At 32.0% G+C, this 18,974-nt stretch overlaps 1 protein-coding gene across 1 annotated transcript; it reads left to right on the plus strand.

Annotated features, from left to right (window-relative positions):
- Positions 1-314: 314 nt before the first annotated feature.
- On the plus strand, positions 315-13,870 carry LOC134722492 (roundabout homolog 2-like). The gene is made up of 9 exons (XM_063586112.1): positions 315-616; positions 1,310-1,480; positions 2,189-2,347; positions 3,777-3,827; positions 4,505-4,795; positions 8,220-8,522; positions 9,450-9,500; positions 10,803-10,889; positions 13,785-13,870. Exons 1-8 carry the CDS (start codon positions 412-414, stop codon positions 10,862-10,864), a joined length of 1,293 nt encoding a protein of 430 aa, XP_063442182.1. The 5' UTR covers positions 315-411; the 3' UTR covers positions 10,865-10,889; positions 13,785-13,870.
- Positions 13,871-18,974: the final 5,104 nt, after the last annotated feature.

The raw sequence follows: 18,974 nt of genomic DNA on the forward strand, positions 1-18,974 counted from the left end.
ACAAAAACAGACAACAATTGTCATTCCAGACCTTTCACGTGCTATGCAAGAATTTCCTTTGAGAAATATTCGACGAGCTGGAAAAAAGAAAGGACATGCGATGTCATTGATAATGGTATATAATAAAGAGCTGCGTTTTATGTGGGTGGATTGGAAATTATGCGCATGATGACACTCAACTTATTCTTTCGAAGAGCTGTAAAGCGCAACAATTGCATTTAAATGATAAGTAATATGATCACCGTTCAACTAAATAAAATATAAATGATTTTCAGAAAATCGTGACAAATATTTAATATAAGAAAAGGCTTGGTAATAAGAACTGCCATACCACAAATTTCATTTTAAATACAACAAGCAATATTAAGCGTCAGTTTTGACTTATTATATTTGGTTCATAATTTACGATTAATGGATTTCAGGAAAAAGTTGTCAATTTTAGTAATTACTGGATATTTGATTATTGAGGTTTTTCTGTTATGTGGTTTGTTTACAAACGAATGGATAAAGACAAACGAATATCATCTCGGCTTAAGACTATATTGTAACGATACCAACTATGAAACCAGCTGTTACAACGTTCATGACGATGTGGATATACTCCATAATCTTAAAAGTAAGTAACACTGATTTAATAGGCCTATGAAAAAGAAATGTTGTGTAATTGATTCAACATATGTTTTTCGACTTTGCGTATGCATGTGAAAGACAAATACTTTTATGTTTTGTAATTGTTTGAAAGACACAACTTGACAAAAACAGATTCGGTTCTTGAAAAAAACGAATTGCAAAAAACGTCTTTGATAAATTGATAAATGCTACCATATCAACTGTTCCGTATCATATGAGCATTTCGACAATAAGCATCTCTTTATTGTTCCTCAAGGCCAATATATATAAAAATAAAAAATATATTAAAAACATGAAAAAGCTGGTAAACAAAATAGGAGAAACGACGGATAAGGAATTAGAGCTTTACGTGAAAGATATATATTATTTTATCTAAAAGGAAATTCAAAATTTTGTAATAGGAAATTTTAAAACGATAATATCCGAATTGTCATGCCAGTACCTATTCAACAGACTAAATTATCAAAGAAATATATATGAAAAAAAATGTATGTAATAATTTCATTTACAAACACCAGAGACATTACAAACATAAAAAGTGGGCATGATATAATGTACGAATATGTCAAATGAGTAACCAACGGTATAGCTACAGCCAATATATAAACACCAATAAGTCATTCGATATGTTAATCGTTACTTTTTTGCAGCTGATCTTAGTGTTTCTTTTTTTCTAAAGCTTATAGTAGAAGTTCCTTCTTGTATTTGCTTGATACAGTGTTTTATCTGTCAATTGGGGCATGTAGCTGGGCCGGTTTGGTTATTATCGTTATGCTGCTTTCTTTATTTTGTAACGGATGTAAAGGACCAAAGACCTGTAAATGTGCCAGCTTTGTCATGTTTGCTTGGTGTAAGTAATTTCTTATCACTTTTACTGTATAATAGTTATTTTCTCCATTTTTTACATACCAAACAAGTACGCTGTTTTTATTTTTGTATGTATTTACATGCAGCCAACTATATTTTAAAGCTATTGAAAAAGTTATAGAAAAAGTGTAATGAGGATTATGTTATACCAATTGCAAAATATGTTTGTGGTTATCACAAAAAAGTATTTATCTCTTGCACATGTATATGGTAACATGCATTATAAATAATTATAGACTAACAGACAGACTATATCGAGGCTAAGAACATGAAACTGATAATGTCAAATTAACATTACATGAAATTTTATTGGTTTAAAAAGGTAGGTTAGACTTTTTTTGCCACAAATCATTTATGGAAAGTATGATAGGAAAGAAACATTAACATTCACGGTACTATCAACCATAAATTCTGACAGGTTCATCCCGTGGTAGCAGCGGGATATATGGTACAAACATTCATTTCAAACGGTGGACGTCGTTTTTGATACACTCCACACAACCTTGGACGACCGGAATAAATAAAAATTAATATCCCGGATCCCTAAATCCGAGAAATTAAATCTTCACATTCCTACAGTATCCATTTAAATGCAAATGCTCTTAGAAAGAATTGTTTTTTACAATTTCTGGTACTCAGTTTTTACTTGTGGATTGAATGATACATTAGTCATTAATTAATTTTGTTGCAGGCATGATACAAGGTGCGGCTTTGAATATATTTTTTACAGCAATCATGTCAGCACTTTCTGCAAGTTTAAGTGATGCTGGATGGTCATTCTATTTGGAATGTACCACACTTTGTATATCATGGTTTTTACTTATAATGTATGTCATAACTTTGTGCTGCTGTGAGTATATGTATATATGATGTTTTCATTTGTTGGTATTAATTTCGTTATAGTAAAAAGATACTGTTTATTCTTTTGAAAAGTATGATAACACCACTTTTGATCCATTTATTTTGAAAATAGTGTAAAATCCTTCCAATCAAAGCAACAACATTACACTATGGTGGCCGGTTAAGGCCATTTCGTGTTTTCGCGTTTTCGTGTTTTCGCCTTTCATATTCTATAGGACAAAAACGCAAAAACGCCAAATCGCGAAGTCGAAAACGCGAAATCGCGAAGTCGAAAACGTGAAAAGGCGAAATATTTGTTCTTTCCTATTTCGCGTTTTCGACCTCGCCATTTCGCGTTTTTGCGATATACATGTTATTATAACATGTATAATTTTAAATATAATTGAAGAAAAGAATACAAAGTATAAGTCATTCAAATGATTATCATATAAATTTCATTTCTGTGACGTATTTTAAATATTTTCATAAATTAGACAATTTCTTTACATTCTTTGTTGACAATTACTGAACAAATTTAAAAACAGATGCATTTGTATAAAATGCCTTTTAATATACAATTTGCTGAAGTTATAGTTGGGACATTATAAAATAAATGAAATCAATCATTATTATCGCCATGGTTACTTAAAGTACATAATCTTTCATTTAATGCTTTTGTTGTGAATCTAGAATTTTTAATATTTAAACTAGCTTGTGTGAAAAAAGTTAAACATTTTTAAAATACATTGTGAAGATACGATTTTAGTCAAATAAAACTTAGGACGGTTTCGCGAAGCTATCATTAGACCTGTTATAAGATACTAGAATATCTTATGACATTTCTTATGATCATCTTAGAACTATCTCAGACCTCGCCTCAAAACTGTCGTAGGTTGATCTAAGCAAAGATATTCTAAACCTGTCGCATGTTCTTTGAATTTAAACAAAAAGTAACCTGGATTTATGGAATATTCATGTAAATGTAGTATGTGTTTCCCATATATTACTAAACGCATTGATAAATATTTCAAATTTTCAAAAATGGAAATTTGTTCATCAACAAGAGACACCAAGGGACAAGGGATATACTGTTAAACAGTAGACAATAACAACAATCCTCCCCGTGTCAGAACCAGATTAACAAAACAAATAGAGAAACTGAATCTGGTCAATTAACAAATATATTTTAAAATGTCACAAATATGATTTCAAGCAAATTGTATACTCAAAGGCATTTTATACAAATGCATCTGTTTTTAAATTTGTTCAGTAACAAACAGACAAACAATAGAACACATGACACAACATAGAAAACGAAAGAATAAGCAACACGACCCCCACCAAAAACTAGGGGTGATCTCAGGTGCTCCGGAAGGGTTAGCAGATCCTGCTTCACATGTGGGTGCATATTAATTTTATTTTTCTGTAATCAAATATAGGTGAAGATGGTTTTTGTCGAGACAGTGCAACTGTTGGTGTACTGGACGATAGTAAGAATTTCTTATAATTTGCTTAACATCCACAAAAAAGTATACGTGAATAAAAGTAGATGTTTAATTAAAGTCAATTAGAGAAAAATGTCAAATATTTATTTCATCCAAAGTCTATGAAAGGGGTGAATAAATTTAGCAATATAAATTACTGATCAACCATCAACACGAGCCGATTCACCTACTAGCAACAGACATGGTGACACGATGAATTATTTACGATGAACATGAAATTTAACATGCATTTGTTTAGGGATCAGGTTTTACTTATTTTAAAACCTTTATCAAAAGGTATATGGGGCAAACGAGAAAAATTGTTAGCTTAATCGATTAAACATTTTGGTCCTTTATTAAAATTCATAACAATGTTAAGGTGTCATGTTTAATCCCACGTGCGGTATAGTTGTTTAAGCCGGGGGGCTTTTTGTTTTTATTATTTTTGTTTTTATTGATGTCATTGACTTGAATCATTTTGTGAGTATTTTTTCTTTAAAGTGGTATCGTTCCGTAGTCAAATTGTCAATAGAATACGAACCGAAACATAATGGGTTTTTTTGCATTTAATTTGTTGTCGTTTTTGAAATATTTCGTGGTCTGTTATTACATTAATGCCCTTGAAAATGACCTGATGCTTTGTTTCAATTAAAGAAATAAATATTATTTTCTACATTTGCTAGTTCCCAGATTCAAACAACCACCAGTTGATCAGTCCGTGAGTGTCGGAAACGACGTCACAATTCATACAATAGTAGATAATGCCAACAATGTTATTTGGAATAAAGGAAGCGATCGAGTTATCAAGTTTTCGACATGCCATAGAGAGGAATTTAATGAAGCCATTGGGCATGCCACTTTAATAATCACCAAAGCGAGGTTTCAGGATGATGGCGTATACGTGTGTATTGCTGAAAGGTATGGGAAGCCCACAAAACAAGTTCGCCATGAGATCCACTTGAATGTTCGACCTGGTATGTATTCATTTAGATAAAGCATATAAATATTAAATATCTTTATTTGTCATATAAGTAACATTATACTTGTGACATAAAGTAAAACAAAAGTAACAACAACAATGAACTAACTGAGATGAACACACACATATCTATATATATATATACAAACAAGTAAAACTAACTAAGAGTCCCCTGTCCTCAGCTCTGAAGACAATTTTTTCTAAAGGAACCGGTTTTTTCACTTGGTTTATATTAGAAGGATTTAGTAGGGCTACTAGTTTTTTGAGTATCAGAAAGATTTGGAAACATAGGATTATCTATTGCCATGTCATTAAAAAGTTGTATACGTAAAACATTATTAATTTGACAGTAGAGGAGAAGTGATTTTATCTTCTAAGGTTTTACAACTTGGACATGTTCTATTGTCTCGAGGTGTTTTTAGATATCTGCCCTTCTCAATGAGCAAATTATGGTAACTAATTCTATTTTTTTTTAAATAAACGTCTAGTTGTAAAATTTGGATATTTTAGATAAAATTCTTGGTCTTGTTTGACTTTAATATTTTTGTATAGAAAAAGTTTGTTTTTTTCGTTCAAGCTTATTATTTTATTTTCCAGTAGTTCTGAATAAAATTTACCTGTAATATTCTTAATCCATATCTTTAGTTTGTTAACTTGTTCCATATTTTGACAGGACATTATTTTTTTGTTTATCAATATTCATTTCTTGTTTTGAATCTTTGATAAAAGTAGACCAAAGTATAAAATCCTTGTGAATCAAGGTGCTTACTTCATGTATAACTTTCATTTAGTAACGGGTTTATGTTTTCAGTATTTAATCTAGCCCAATAAAAAATTGCTTGTGTTTTTATATATTTTTCTATTGGTTGTCTACCAAGTTCAGCTTTAACACCTAAATTAACAGATCTTTTTTTAGTACCTAGAATATATAAACAGAAATTAACATGAACCTTTTCGAAATATTGGAAATTATCTATATCTTTTTTTCGGGATTTTAATCTGCAATTTGCTCTATAATAAGATTGATATGTATCCATGTATGATATTTTAGCATTATATGCTAAAATTGGTTTTATAAGAGAATCAAAAAGATAACAGGATACATTAACAGGGAAAAGGGGTGCATGTGTTTTTAATGAAAACAGAGCTTTTCTAGCTTTTTTTGGCTAAATCTGTTAAACTTGCATTTAGATTTCCATTATTTTTTATCAGAGTGCCCAGAAATTTATACTCAGTAACGTTATCATTTTTTTCATTGTTGAACCTTACAATGTATGGTTCCAGTTTTGTAGTTCTTTGTTCAATGATCATTGTTTTTGTTTTTTTAGTATGTAGACATAACTGCCATTTTTCACAGTAATTTGAAAGTTATTTAAGCTATTTTGAAGGCCTTCTTTACTTTCGGATAAAATTATAAGGTCACCGGCAAATAAAAGACTTCCTATATCAGAATTTAATATTCTCAATGGTTTTGAACCTTTGTGGTCAAAATTTTGAACTATGTCATTGATAAATAAATTGAAGACAGTCCCCTTGTTTTACTCCTCGGTCAATAGGAAAGAATCTAGAATGTTTATTATTATTATTTAAAGATTCTGCAGTATGAATAAACTGTTGTTTTGTTATTTCAAATATATGTTTCCCTACACCCATTTTAGCTAATTTATAAAGCATTCCAATTCTCCAAAGGGAATCAAAAGCCTTTTTAAGATCTACAAAACAGACATAAAGTATTCTTTTATTTCTATGAATATATTTATTAATCAAATTTTTAAGGATGAAAAGACTGTCTGCAGTTCTATGATCACTCTAAATCCATACTGGGCATAACTTTTTTTCCATAGTTTTAATCATTCTTTGATTTAAGATACTGATAATAATTTGGATATACGGTTGAGTAAAGAAATTCCTCTGTAATTGCTTGGATTACATTTGTCACCAGATGCTTGTACTAAAGTTATGTATGCAGAATTCCAGGAAGTTGGATAGTATCCTGTTTTTAACATAAGATTAAATAATTTAGCATATGCTTTGGTAGTTACTGGACTACTAAATTTAATTATCTCGTTCAACACACTATCTGGACCGCTTGCTTTTCCATTTTTTAAGTTTTTTTTATAATACATTTAATTTCAGAGCAAGTAATAGGCCTGTATGTCTCCGGGTTAAAAGAAATAGTATCTTCAATATTGTTCATCTTTTGCTCAATTTTGGTTTGAAAATCTTTATTTATTTTTGAAAACTTTCCTTGATTTTGGAAATGTTTAATTGTGTTTCATCGAATCTGAAAGTTAATCAAAGATTTTCTTTTTACATTCTATTTTTTTTTTGTTTCGTTAACTTTCTAAAAGATTTGAGTGAATGAAAATATGTATGTTTCAGTGAACAGTTAAAGGGATTTTGTCTTATTTCTTTTCCGACTGCATTTATTGACTTTTTATATTCATATACTTCATTATCTGACCATTTTTGTTTCTTTTAAAGTTTAGTTAACCTCTTACATGTCTTAGTGTACAAGATTTTTCTGTTAAGATGCATAAAAATAAATCAAGCTCACTAGCTGCCTGATCTATCCCATTTTGATTTTCACTGTATTTCTTTGATTCTAAGTTTATTATTTCATTTACAAAATTTTCAGCAGATAGGGTTTGAATTAATATATTCGTTCCACTTATAAGATTTCATTGTTTTCCATTTGTCTTCTGGAAACAGATATTGTTTTTTACTTGTATCACATTTAAGAAATATTTTAATTTGTGCATGATCTGAAAGGTAGTTGATTCATTAGTTTTAAAGTATATTCCTGAGGTCAGGAGACTCTTACTTACAATAGCATAATCTACTGTACTCAAGCCATTGGGCGTGAAACATGTAAAATATCCCAAAGAATCACCAATGTACTGCCGTTAAGTATACGTAGTCTTGATGACAAGCATATTCTAAAAGATTGTTACCCTGAGCATTTAGTATTTTATCTTGGTTATTTCTTTTCAAAAATTGAACCACATCATAATTTTGAGGTAATATATATTTTAAGAATGAACATTAGATAGATCTTGATCATCATTTTCTATAAAATCTGGATGACTGCTAGAGCGGGAGTTCAGATCTCATATTAAGGCAATCCTTTGTTTGAATATGTACGTATTTCCTTTTCTAGCTGAATATATTAAATAAAAGTTCATAATTTTAGGCTGTTTCCCAAAATATTATGTTTTTTGTTCATTGTGTCAAAAATCCATCAAATTATTAGTTATGTGTTATTTTTTTTTTATTAGCTTATATTAAAGGCCGATAATTCATTCTTGTTTGAAATACAGGGAAATAAAAACATGCATGGTTATGTCTAAAACTACATAATATCATAAAAGGATTTGTCAGAATGTACTGCGTTGAATTTTAATCGTTTTAAATTACAGTGAAACCGGAATTTCTTCAGAAATTAGTAGATACCTTCGTCGATAGTGGGGAATCATTTAATCTTGAAGCTGAGGTCCGACCGTCTGAATCAGTCACATCAGTTACCTGGCAACATAATGGGGAAGATATTACGTCATCAAATGTAAACAGGAAGTTGTTATGTAGGGATGGAAAACTAAGTTTGAAAGTTTTAAATGCTACTACTAAAGACTCGGGGAAGTACTCTTGTATCGCAAAATCAAAGGGAACTTCAAGCCATGAAGAGGAATCTATATCTCACTGTCATGTCACAGTTCACAGCGGTAATATAATACTTATTTTGTTACAGAAGCAAAAATATCCCAGCAACCTAACATAATCTAATAACAAGTCTTAATATTGTAGCCTTTAAAAAAATTAGTCAGAATTTGAATTAATCTTATCTTTGCACTCATTAAATGATCGAGAAAAAGGAGAAGAATTTCTTTTGAATATAAGAATATAGAATTCACGGACAATGAACAGTATTGCAAGATTTTTCCATTCTGGGATTGTATTCTATATATGTTACATGAATTAAGGTAGAACATCGGTATATATTTTCTCAGGAAGAATTTTCAGAAACTTTGTTATTATGAAGATTTTACTATTATACTTGTTTTGTAAATATAATAAGAAGTGTGGGTACCGTGCTATTTTTCAAGCTACGAGTTGTTCAAAATTGCTTAAATTTGACGATTTGGGCAAAGTACTAAACCGATTGTGTTCTGCGATTGTTACACACAATCCGAGATTGCAGTTATATTAAGTTATAATAAGTTAGGAAAAGACAATGCAGCACACACAGATTCTTCAAGAATAGTTCGATGTCTTTACAATATACTGAAGCTCTGAATCGTCCAGAGTCCCTACAGATTATGAATATATAAACAGCAACTATATATATCAAAGATTTGCAATCAGTAATAAATTCTCCAATTAACAAAATATTTGTTAAGACAACAGGCAACCACTGAAATGGCATAGTTGTGGTACAAACTAACTTTAAATTATTGTTGCTAACATAGGAAACGACTTTAATAAAGAGTTACATTTCTATCATTCCCGACTCAACATGTATTCGACTGTCATAATTGTGTTTTATGACTACTGATTAGGCGAATAGGGAAGATTAAAATGTTGTGGTATCTGTAAATGTTCTGATTATTTCAAAGCCAATTCTTTAAACTATTTTTTTTCTCTGTTTACAGCTCTTTCATCCGCAATTGAAAACGTATTAGGAGATGAACAGGTTATTGAAGGTAAAATATTTGAACTTAAAGTTAAAGTAAATGATTATCCAAGGCTGCGTAAGGTTTACTGGTAAAAAATGATGGGGCGTTATTTTTCAGGAACACAGAAGAGTAAATAAGCAGTATTAAAATCGTAGTCAATAGAAGAATCATGCAAAATCCACTTTTGTGTTAAAATTCAAGAACGGCTTCAAATGTCTATAGTTGTGAATCCGTTGCAATATGGTTGTAGATGAAAGGAATGAAAACTACCTGAACAGTACGGTTAATCGGCATACATTATATAACAAAGTCTATAGGATGGTATTGGCAATTGTTATCAAATAGTCCGTTTGTATGTATATAGGTATTTGTTTTTTGTTGCAGTTCAGTTTTTCTGTTGTTTGCTTTTCGTAGTTGATGTGTTTCCCTCGGTTTTAGTTTGTAGAATTGTTTACGGTGACTTGATTTAACTATTGAACACCGGTATACTTCTGTTATTTATTCATATACTTGTATAAAACTAGATAGCATTTGAATCAGAATCTTCTCAAGTTCGTTCAATGCATAATTAAGTAATAAAATGTAATTTTAACATAATGAAAAAGTTCTCCCTAAAGAACATGAAATGAATGTGCTTACAACATTAACTAGATCATGTCATGTGAAACAACATGACGAAATGATACAGACATTATTCATATACTTGTATAAAACTAGATAGCATTTGAATCAGAATCTTCTCAAGTTCGTTCAATGCATAATTAAGTAATAAAATGTAATTTCAACATAATGAAAAAGTTCTCCCTAAAGAACATGAAATGAATTTGCTTACAACATTAACTAGATCTTGTCATGTGAAACAACATGACGAAATGATACAGACATATTTTTGATAATCAAAACTGTATAGATTTTCATTGATTTAACCTGGTTCATTGAATAGGTATCGCTAAAGGATACATTTGACCACTACAGAAAGAACTTTAGAAGTTTCAAAAAGAGGGGCCAAAATACCAGAGGGATATTCAAATTCATAGATCGAAAACGAATATTTTAAAAAGAAATTATCAGTTTTGTGTCCGCTTTACTGAATGAATCAAACTTTTTTAATCATATTTTGTTTCATTTAGCATATTTTAGTTAAAATTGATACTTTTTCATAATTTATGTTAATCAGAAGGAGTTCACTGTATTGCTTTCTTTATTCTTTTAAAACTGTTGAAAACATCCTTTAGAATTATATATCACCTGGTAAGGGTTCATTTGAAAAGTTATTTATGAATATCAATATCCTTATGTATCCTAAATAACATATCAAAACATTTGTAGGCTGTGCACCCATGAATCACATAATCCATGTACTGCCTGATCCAAATGCCGTACATATGTAACAGTTGAGTCGGCAAGTATTAAAAGGTGTCAGTATATCAGTTTTTATCATATACTTAGCATTAATATGATAGCTTTTGCATATGTGTAACGAACGGAAGTACACAAGCCATAATTTCCCACCCAGGCTGATAACCCATATCAGCCCGGTCTGATAACCCATATCAGGGGCGTCTCGTGCAAAAACCCATAACAGTGCTTCTCGTGCAAGTTACTTCCGGTGTTTCCGGTATCGGTTGTTTATTTTTCCATTGTGACGTCAGATATTGATGACGACGTCAAAATTTACGGGAACTTTTGTGGGGATAGTTTAGTACTTGCTAACAAATGCCATTGGCAATAATTAATCATATTATAGTACAACAAACATGGAGTAATAATGATCATGAAACTCTTCCAAATATTCAATGTGTCAAAATGCCTTTATAGGAAATGTTACCATGCAATGTACATATATATGGAGGTAGTGATGCTGTTGGTTGACAATTATAGTATATTGGATTTATAACTTAACTTCTTTATAAAGTTTTTGACTGTTTTAGCTGTTGCATTTGTTTGGGTTTTTTTTGCCTTACATAAAACTATTATCGGAAGTATATGATAAAGCGATTAATACATGGCCTTTTCCATATCAGCCTGGGTATCATCCCTCGACCCATATCAGCGCCTCGACTCCGTCTTGGGCTGATATGGGGGTCTCGGGATGATACCCAGGCTGATATGGAAAAGGCCATGTATTAATCTCTATGTATTTATAGTGTTTATATGTAATACTAGAACACACCCGTGATATCGCGGGTCCGTGACTGAATTAAAGTATATAACTATGCGCAAGACTTGTATTAGTATTGTCATCTGATAAAGTCATGCCGCCGATTATAAAATAGTTATCACAGTTTTCTCTGCTTTCAAATCTTTCTGTTTGAACCCGTCTAACTGGAACTTATCAATTATTGGTAATATTAATTATTTGGAAAACAAAAGGTCCTGGGATGGAGTATTTTTTTAATCAACAGCATTGTCCTATATTAGTTATAAATAAAGTTGAATTCTTTGATTCGCTGTTTTCATGACGTCATGCCCGCTAACAAATTAAAAACTGTACCTATACGCCTTATTTTTAGTATTCGTATTGTTATCTTATAAAGTCTTACTGATTAAAATACTACAATAGGTAACAATTTGACAATTTAGAAGTGTCAACCCTGTGATTATGACCCGTGTATATAGCATATCCTGAATACACCGTTTGGTGGTGCGCCTGCCAAATGCGGAACGTACAGATAAGGTAATAGGTAACAGATGAATATACTATTGGTTACGGTATCGGACTCGACCCGGAACTTCTTAATTATTGGCAATATTAAATACGTGGAAAACAAAAGGGCCTAGAGTGGTGTAATTTTTAATCTACACCTTTGTACTATATTAGTTATATATAAAGTTGCATTCTTTGATTCGTCGTTTTTACGTGATGACGGCTGACAAATTGGACCTCGTAATTTTAGTATTATAGATGGATAATTTCAATGTTTCGCTGTTGAGACAATTATCACAAGTGACATTTGAAAAAACGATATACATGTACTTTGAATTCAATTTTAAAATGTACATATAAAAAAGAAGATGTGGTATTTTGGCACTCACACCACATCTTCCTATATCTATGATTGCCAATTTGACAACTGTCCACAAGAGACCAAAATGACACAGACATCAACAACTATAGGTCACCGTACGGCCTTCAACAATGAGCAAAGCCCATAACGCATAGTCAGCTATAAAAGGCACGACAATAAATAACAATTCAAACGAGAAAACTAACGGCCTTATTTATGTAAAAATATGAACGAAAAACAAATATGTAACACGTAAACAAACGACAACCACTGAATTCCAGACTCCTGACTTGGGACAGACACATACATAAATAATGTGGCGGGGTTAAACATGTTAGCGGGATCCCAACCCTCCCCTAACCTGGGACAGTGGTATAACAGTACAACATAAGAACGAACTATAAAAATCCGCAATTGAGAAAGGTTTAACTCATCAGATGGACCAAAATATAAGTGGACGTGGCCGGGTATTTGTACATCCCGACAACAAAAAGACACTAGGAACAGATCTGAGAGTACTCGCAGTTATCTGACAGCTAGTTCAAAGCCACTAACACCTAATAAAAAAATCATGCATCTAAGACTTAACACTTTATTTTAAAATCAACTTTAGAATAAACGCTATATTTTTTTTAAGACATAATGCTACTATTTTTTTTTTTTTACAAATTTTGTAGTACTTTCAAAAGAGAATTGTAATAGACAGACGAATGTAACATTAATCATTTAAGAAATAACTATAACTAGAACTCTCTTGCTCCGGAAGAATCATACCTGTTGTAATCAAGGTATACAAAGAAAACTTTTGAGAAAAGAAGATGAGACCACGTGCGTCTGTGAATGTGTCACATGACAAGCGAATCCACACTTAGTCAAAATTATTACGTCACAATCACGAATACGACACAATTGGTTTATTCAAACGCTTATTATTATGATATCTAGATCACTTGAAGCACGCCTAAAACATATTGTATATCCACAAAACTTAATAAAGTTCAATAATTAGCAATTTTAACACTAAAGTAACGTATTTACTGAAATCTCGAGACAAATGGTATCATGCTGCGAGAAATGGGAATGTTGACAATTGAGAAAGTTGAAATCATTAGGTTGTTATAGATTTAAAGTCATACCTTAATGTCAATATCAAGGGAAAATCTCGAAACAACAATGGTGGCAAAATTATTTGCCAAAAAAAATTCTATAAAAACAGGAAAAATGAACTCAAATCGTGGAAGTAAATTTTTTGTTATCATACTAGTATATCATTGATAGTACTAAACATACTTATATTTTACAGAAACAAGACAACTGTTAGTAAAGAAAAAAAAAACAAATAGGGGTAGTGAATGGCAGGTCTCGTTTAGAGACTCTATTCATCTTTTTAGATAATTTTGTAGCTATTTTAATCAGTGAAATGACTTTAAGTTAATAAATGATACTATTTCGTAGTAAAGGAGATGCTATGTGCAATCAGTGTTAGAGCTACCTTTTAGTTGTTTATCGTCTCAATTAATTGTTAGACAAATGTATTGTTCTTTTATTTGTCTTTGTAAATTATTACTTTTGCTGTTAAGTCTTTTTTTGTTAAGATCCACTACACGTGGCTCGGTACTTATACATCCCGTCATTGTATTATTGTGCTATGTAAAATGTTTGTATTATTGTCTTTCGGTTTTGCTTATGTGCTTTGTCTATATGTCTTTGTTTTATAGTGATTAAGATTATAACACAATGTTGACTGTTGTGTCTCTATTTGGACATTTTTACTGATTATATCTGTTTGTTTTGTTCACACATTGTTGTCGATAAAGCGTTTTTGTTATTAAAGTTTCTCTTTATCATTTAAAGTTTTCAAAGTAATAAGGAAATCTAAAAAAAAAATAGGTTGTTAGATTCTGCTAAAAGGCTATAGCTAGTATATATGTCCATGGAAAGTGCTCCGTCGATATTCATTTGAGGGACCAAATGTACTCCTATATTTCCAGTCCTTTTCTTCTTTTTTTTATATACGAAGCAGAATTAAACCATGGACACTTTAATAAGAGGGGGACAAAAGATACCAGAGGGACATTCAAACTCGGTAGATAGAAAATAAACTGACAACGCCATGGCTAAAAATACAAACAGACAAACAATAGCACACAAAAAACATAGAAATTAAGGACTAAGCAACACGAACTCCACCAAACTCTAGAGGTAATATCAGGTGCTCTGGAAGGATACGCAGATCCTTATCCACATGTAGCACCCTTAATGTTGATTATGTTAGTACAAACCCGGTAACACATTACAGATCTAATTCGGTAGGTCACATTCGTGAAAAAGGAATGGGATGCTCTATGTTGATTAGAGGCGAATTTAGAGGGGGCCAAGAAAACAATTGGTTGAATATATAGGGAATAATTGAAGCATGACCGAAGCGCGCCCCCTCTTAGGCAGTCAGTGGGCCCCCACTTACGAAAATTTCTAGATCCGCCACTGTGGTGATAAGATTGAACAAATGCTAGCTTTATTAATTAACTTCAGTTTCCGATACATAGATACCATACATACAGTTTAAATTAGTCTGCTTCATATCTTGATTTTCATCGAAAAACTGACAGTGGTTGTCAGTTTGAGATTAAATATTACGATGACCACGGATAAGTTCCACTTGTCGCATCCACACTCTCCTTCTACGTAATTTTACTGAATGTGACTCATCACCAGAATTTGACTTAACACGAACAACTTGACAGTTGCTACAAAAGGATCAGCTTAACCTTTTCAATCATTGCTGATTACTTAACGTCCAGTAGAAACTATTTCAATCATATGTAGTATATGTATACAATTTATGTTTACAATTTTGACTGATCGTAATGGGGTCAAAATGTATGCCTTGTAACAGGTCAGCTATATGTAAGTCGCAAAGAGTTGCTTCTATGTTATATTTATCATGCAGAGGGTGTAACATGTCATCAAATGTGCTACCGGACGTGACTGCGTATTTTTTCATCACGCATAGCCTTAAAGATATGCCCCTCTGCAGCATTGGTGTACTGCTATATGATAGTGAAAAATCTATTTGACCATATTTAATTCAACAAACGTTATGCGTATCTGTTTCCAGTGCAATATTCTTTTACATTTTATCAACATGACAGTATATATATATGACAAATAAATAATGTGCATTCAATTTAATAGGCATGTATGCAAATTATATTAGGTCAATGTCAGAAAAATATCAACTTTTTTGTATGAGGCTGAGAAACTGGGGAAGGGCGAGGTTCTACCAATTGCAAGCGGCGCCGAGTACAAAAAAGTTTATATTTTTCTGACATTTTCCTAATATTGATTGTTTACTGCAACTCAGATAAATAAATGCATTGCTATTTAAATTGTAACTCAAGTTTCAAGCTTATTTCCACCCCTTAATGAACCCCTAACTGTGGAAAAAGTGTTCCATGAGGAAATTGACATTGCAAAAAATATAGATGTGTTACTATATTTAGGCAATATAAACACAACTATTTGCAGTATAAATATCAAATATGTTTTCTTTTCAAAATTTGGGTTGTCTCTCTTACCATTGCCAGGATCCGTTCATACTCTTTTTCTATAAGCATAATTAATAATAAACTTCCTGAGATTTAAAGGAATTTGTAACATCTATAGATGTAGGAAGATGTGGTATGAGAGCCAATGAGACAACTCTCCATCCAAGTCACAATTTATAAAAGTGAACCATATGATATATAAGTAAAGGTACGGTCTTCACTTTTTCAAAATACGCATACGGTCTGACTAATATTAAGAAGTTAATCAAGTTTATTACATACAAATAAAATTGAGAAAGGAAATGGTGAATATGTCAAAGCGACAACCCGACCATAGAGCAAACAACAGCCGAAGGCAACCAATGGGTCTTCAATGCAGCGAGAATTCCCGCACCCGTAGGTGTCCTTCAGCTGGCCCATAAAATATGAATAATAGTACAGTGATGATGGACGTCATACCAAACTCCGAATTATACACAAGAAACTAAAATTTAAAATCATACAAGACTAAAATGTATATACAACAGATCCAATTAATATAAAAATTTCAATTATAGTAATTGAAATAAAACTTGACTTAATATCTTAAATTTTTTAAAAATCACGTTTATTTAATCTGTTAATCTCCTGTATTAAGCATGTCAGTAATTCATTAATTTCAGCCAAGTATGCTCATTGAAATTATCGGAAGTAAACATAATGTGGGAGGACAATTGTTGAAGAATATTTAGGAACTTTACAAAAGAATGCATATGCAAAGGAACATGCATGAAAATGTAAAAAGGATATGACGTTCCTTGTGGAAGCAAGTGTTACCTTGGGCCAGAGTAACAAATATAAAATCAAACAAATATTAAATTTCAATTGTTCGCTTATTCACTTTATCCATCTTATTGTATTAATAACAATATGTATAACTAAAAATTTGTAAGGGTTCCGCGGAACCCAGTGTCTCGCCTACTTTTGCTGTAACTCCCTGGCTCAACAAAAATGAGGAAAACAACCAATAAAAATATTCCTCTTGATACCATCTTTTCATTGCAGAAGTTTCTGTCCTTGTTTGGTAAAAATTTCAGGATAGTTTATGAATCGAATAAATGTTTTAAAACTGCAGACTGTATGTAATGTTAACTGGAAGAAAAACTAAGTCCATATATAAGTAAAATACAGATACACAGGTACCAAATATTAACAAAATTTCTTCTCTAGATACTAGCTTTTAATCATAAACAAGCTTCTGTCCAAGTTTGGTACAAATTTAAAATAGTATAAAAAAGTCATTAAATTTTTAAAATATTTGACCACAGAGTGAATGTGTTGTTTCCTGGCAGAAAATCTAAGTCCATTTAAAAGTATAATACCGAAAAAAATAATTAATTTTTTTACAAAATTTATTTCTGGATACTACATGTATCTCATGATCATAAACAAGCTTCTGTCCAAGTTTGGTAGAAATCCAGTATAGTTTAAGAAAGTTATTAAATTTTCAAAAACTTTTAACCACAGAGTGAATATTTGTTGACGCCGCCGACGACGCCGACGACGACGGAATGTAGGATCGCTTAGTCTCGCTTTTTCGACTAAAGTCGAAGGCTCGACAATAATAAGGATTTTGATAAATAGTTGTTTAAATTTAACCCATATGATCCCAAAACATGTATGGTCAGCTGGACCGTAGGCGTATGGTCGGACCGTATGAGTATACGTATACGGTCCAGAACATATATACAATTTATACAAACGAGAAATGAGAAACATTTATGAACCACATCAACAAACAACAACTTCTGAACATCCTTGTTTGCATAAAACGTCGAAGAATATATCAACCTTGTTCTACAACAAAATTTGAGTAGGAAAAGTTATGCTAGGTCTCTGAGCTAAACCCTTAAAGCATTAAATACGAAACTAAGTCTTATTGAAATTCACATAAACAACTATTATACATCGGTTTTTGCCGACATGGTAACGTTTTAGAGGGGAAAGGAACGAAGAGCAAAGGTTCAAACGTTTGGTATCAAGTTTTAACATGGTTGATCTACATATGTTTTACGTATGTTTAACTTTTGTATTGTTTTTTTCCATAAAAACTTTTGGCTGGTATGTCGATCGATCGGCTACTTATTGAAATGACCACAAAATGCGAAGTATGATATTGGTCAAACTTAGAAAAACTTTGTGCAGGAGTTTTGGAGATTATTTAAATCATTAAGGGCATAGAGTCATGTCAATATTTTTCATTAGGGACAGATAATGTTGTCAATAATACTCATATACAAATACAGTTTAACCTTGCCAATTCTGTATGTTGGTAGCCTCATTGGCGAATCCAGGAGGGGGTCCGGGGGTTGGAACCCCCCTTATTTTTTACCGATCTATGCATTTGAATGGGGACATATAGTTTGACCCCCTCCCTTGTCCTGGGTTAGGAACTCCCCTTTTTAAAATGGCTGGATCCGCCCCTGAGCCTGTAGTTGTGGTAGTCGTTGGTTCATGTCTCTCATGTTTGTTTTTTTCGTAAATTATTTTGTTATAAATAAGGCCGTTATAGTTTTCCCAATAGAATTGTTCCATATTTTTCATGTCGGGGCTTCTAGACTTTAGCCGACTATGTGGTACGGGGTTTTTCCCTCATCGTACGGCTGCATAAAATCACTAATATCCACTCCATTTTATCTTTAAGATTTCACATTACTTTTGCAATCATACCACATCTCCTAATTTTTCTAAGTATAAGCATATAAGTATATACCTCGGTTTCCTTAAACACCAAGAGCGGATCTAACCATTTTAAAAAGGGGATTCCCAACCCAGGATAAAGGGGATTTCAACCACATGTCCCCATATAAATGCATTGATCGCCCAAAACAAAGGGGGTTCCACCCCCCCCCCCCCCCCCCCCTGGATTCGCCACTGAACAATAATATGCTTACACTTCAAATATA

Source organism: Mytilus trossulus, chromosome 6 (genome assembly GCF_036588685.1).
Source record: "Mytilus trossulus isolate FHL-02 chromosome 6, PNRI_Mtr1.1.1.hap1, whole genome shotgun sequence".
In the NCBI taxonomy this organism is placed as follows: domain Eukaryota; kingdom Metazoa; phylum Mollusca; class Bivalvia; order Mytilida; family Mytilidae; genus Mytilus; species Mytilus trossulus.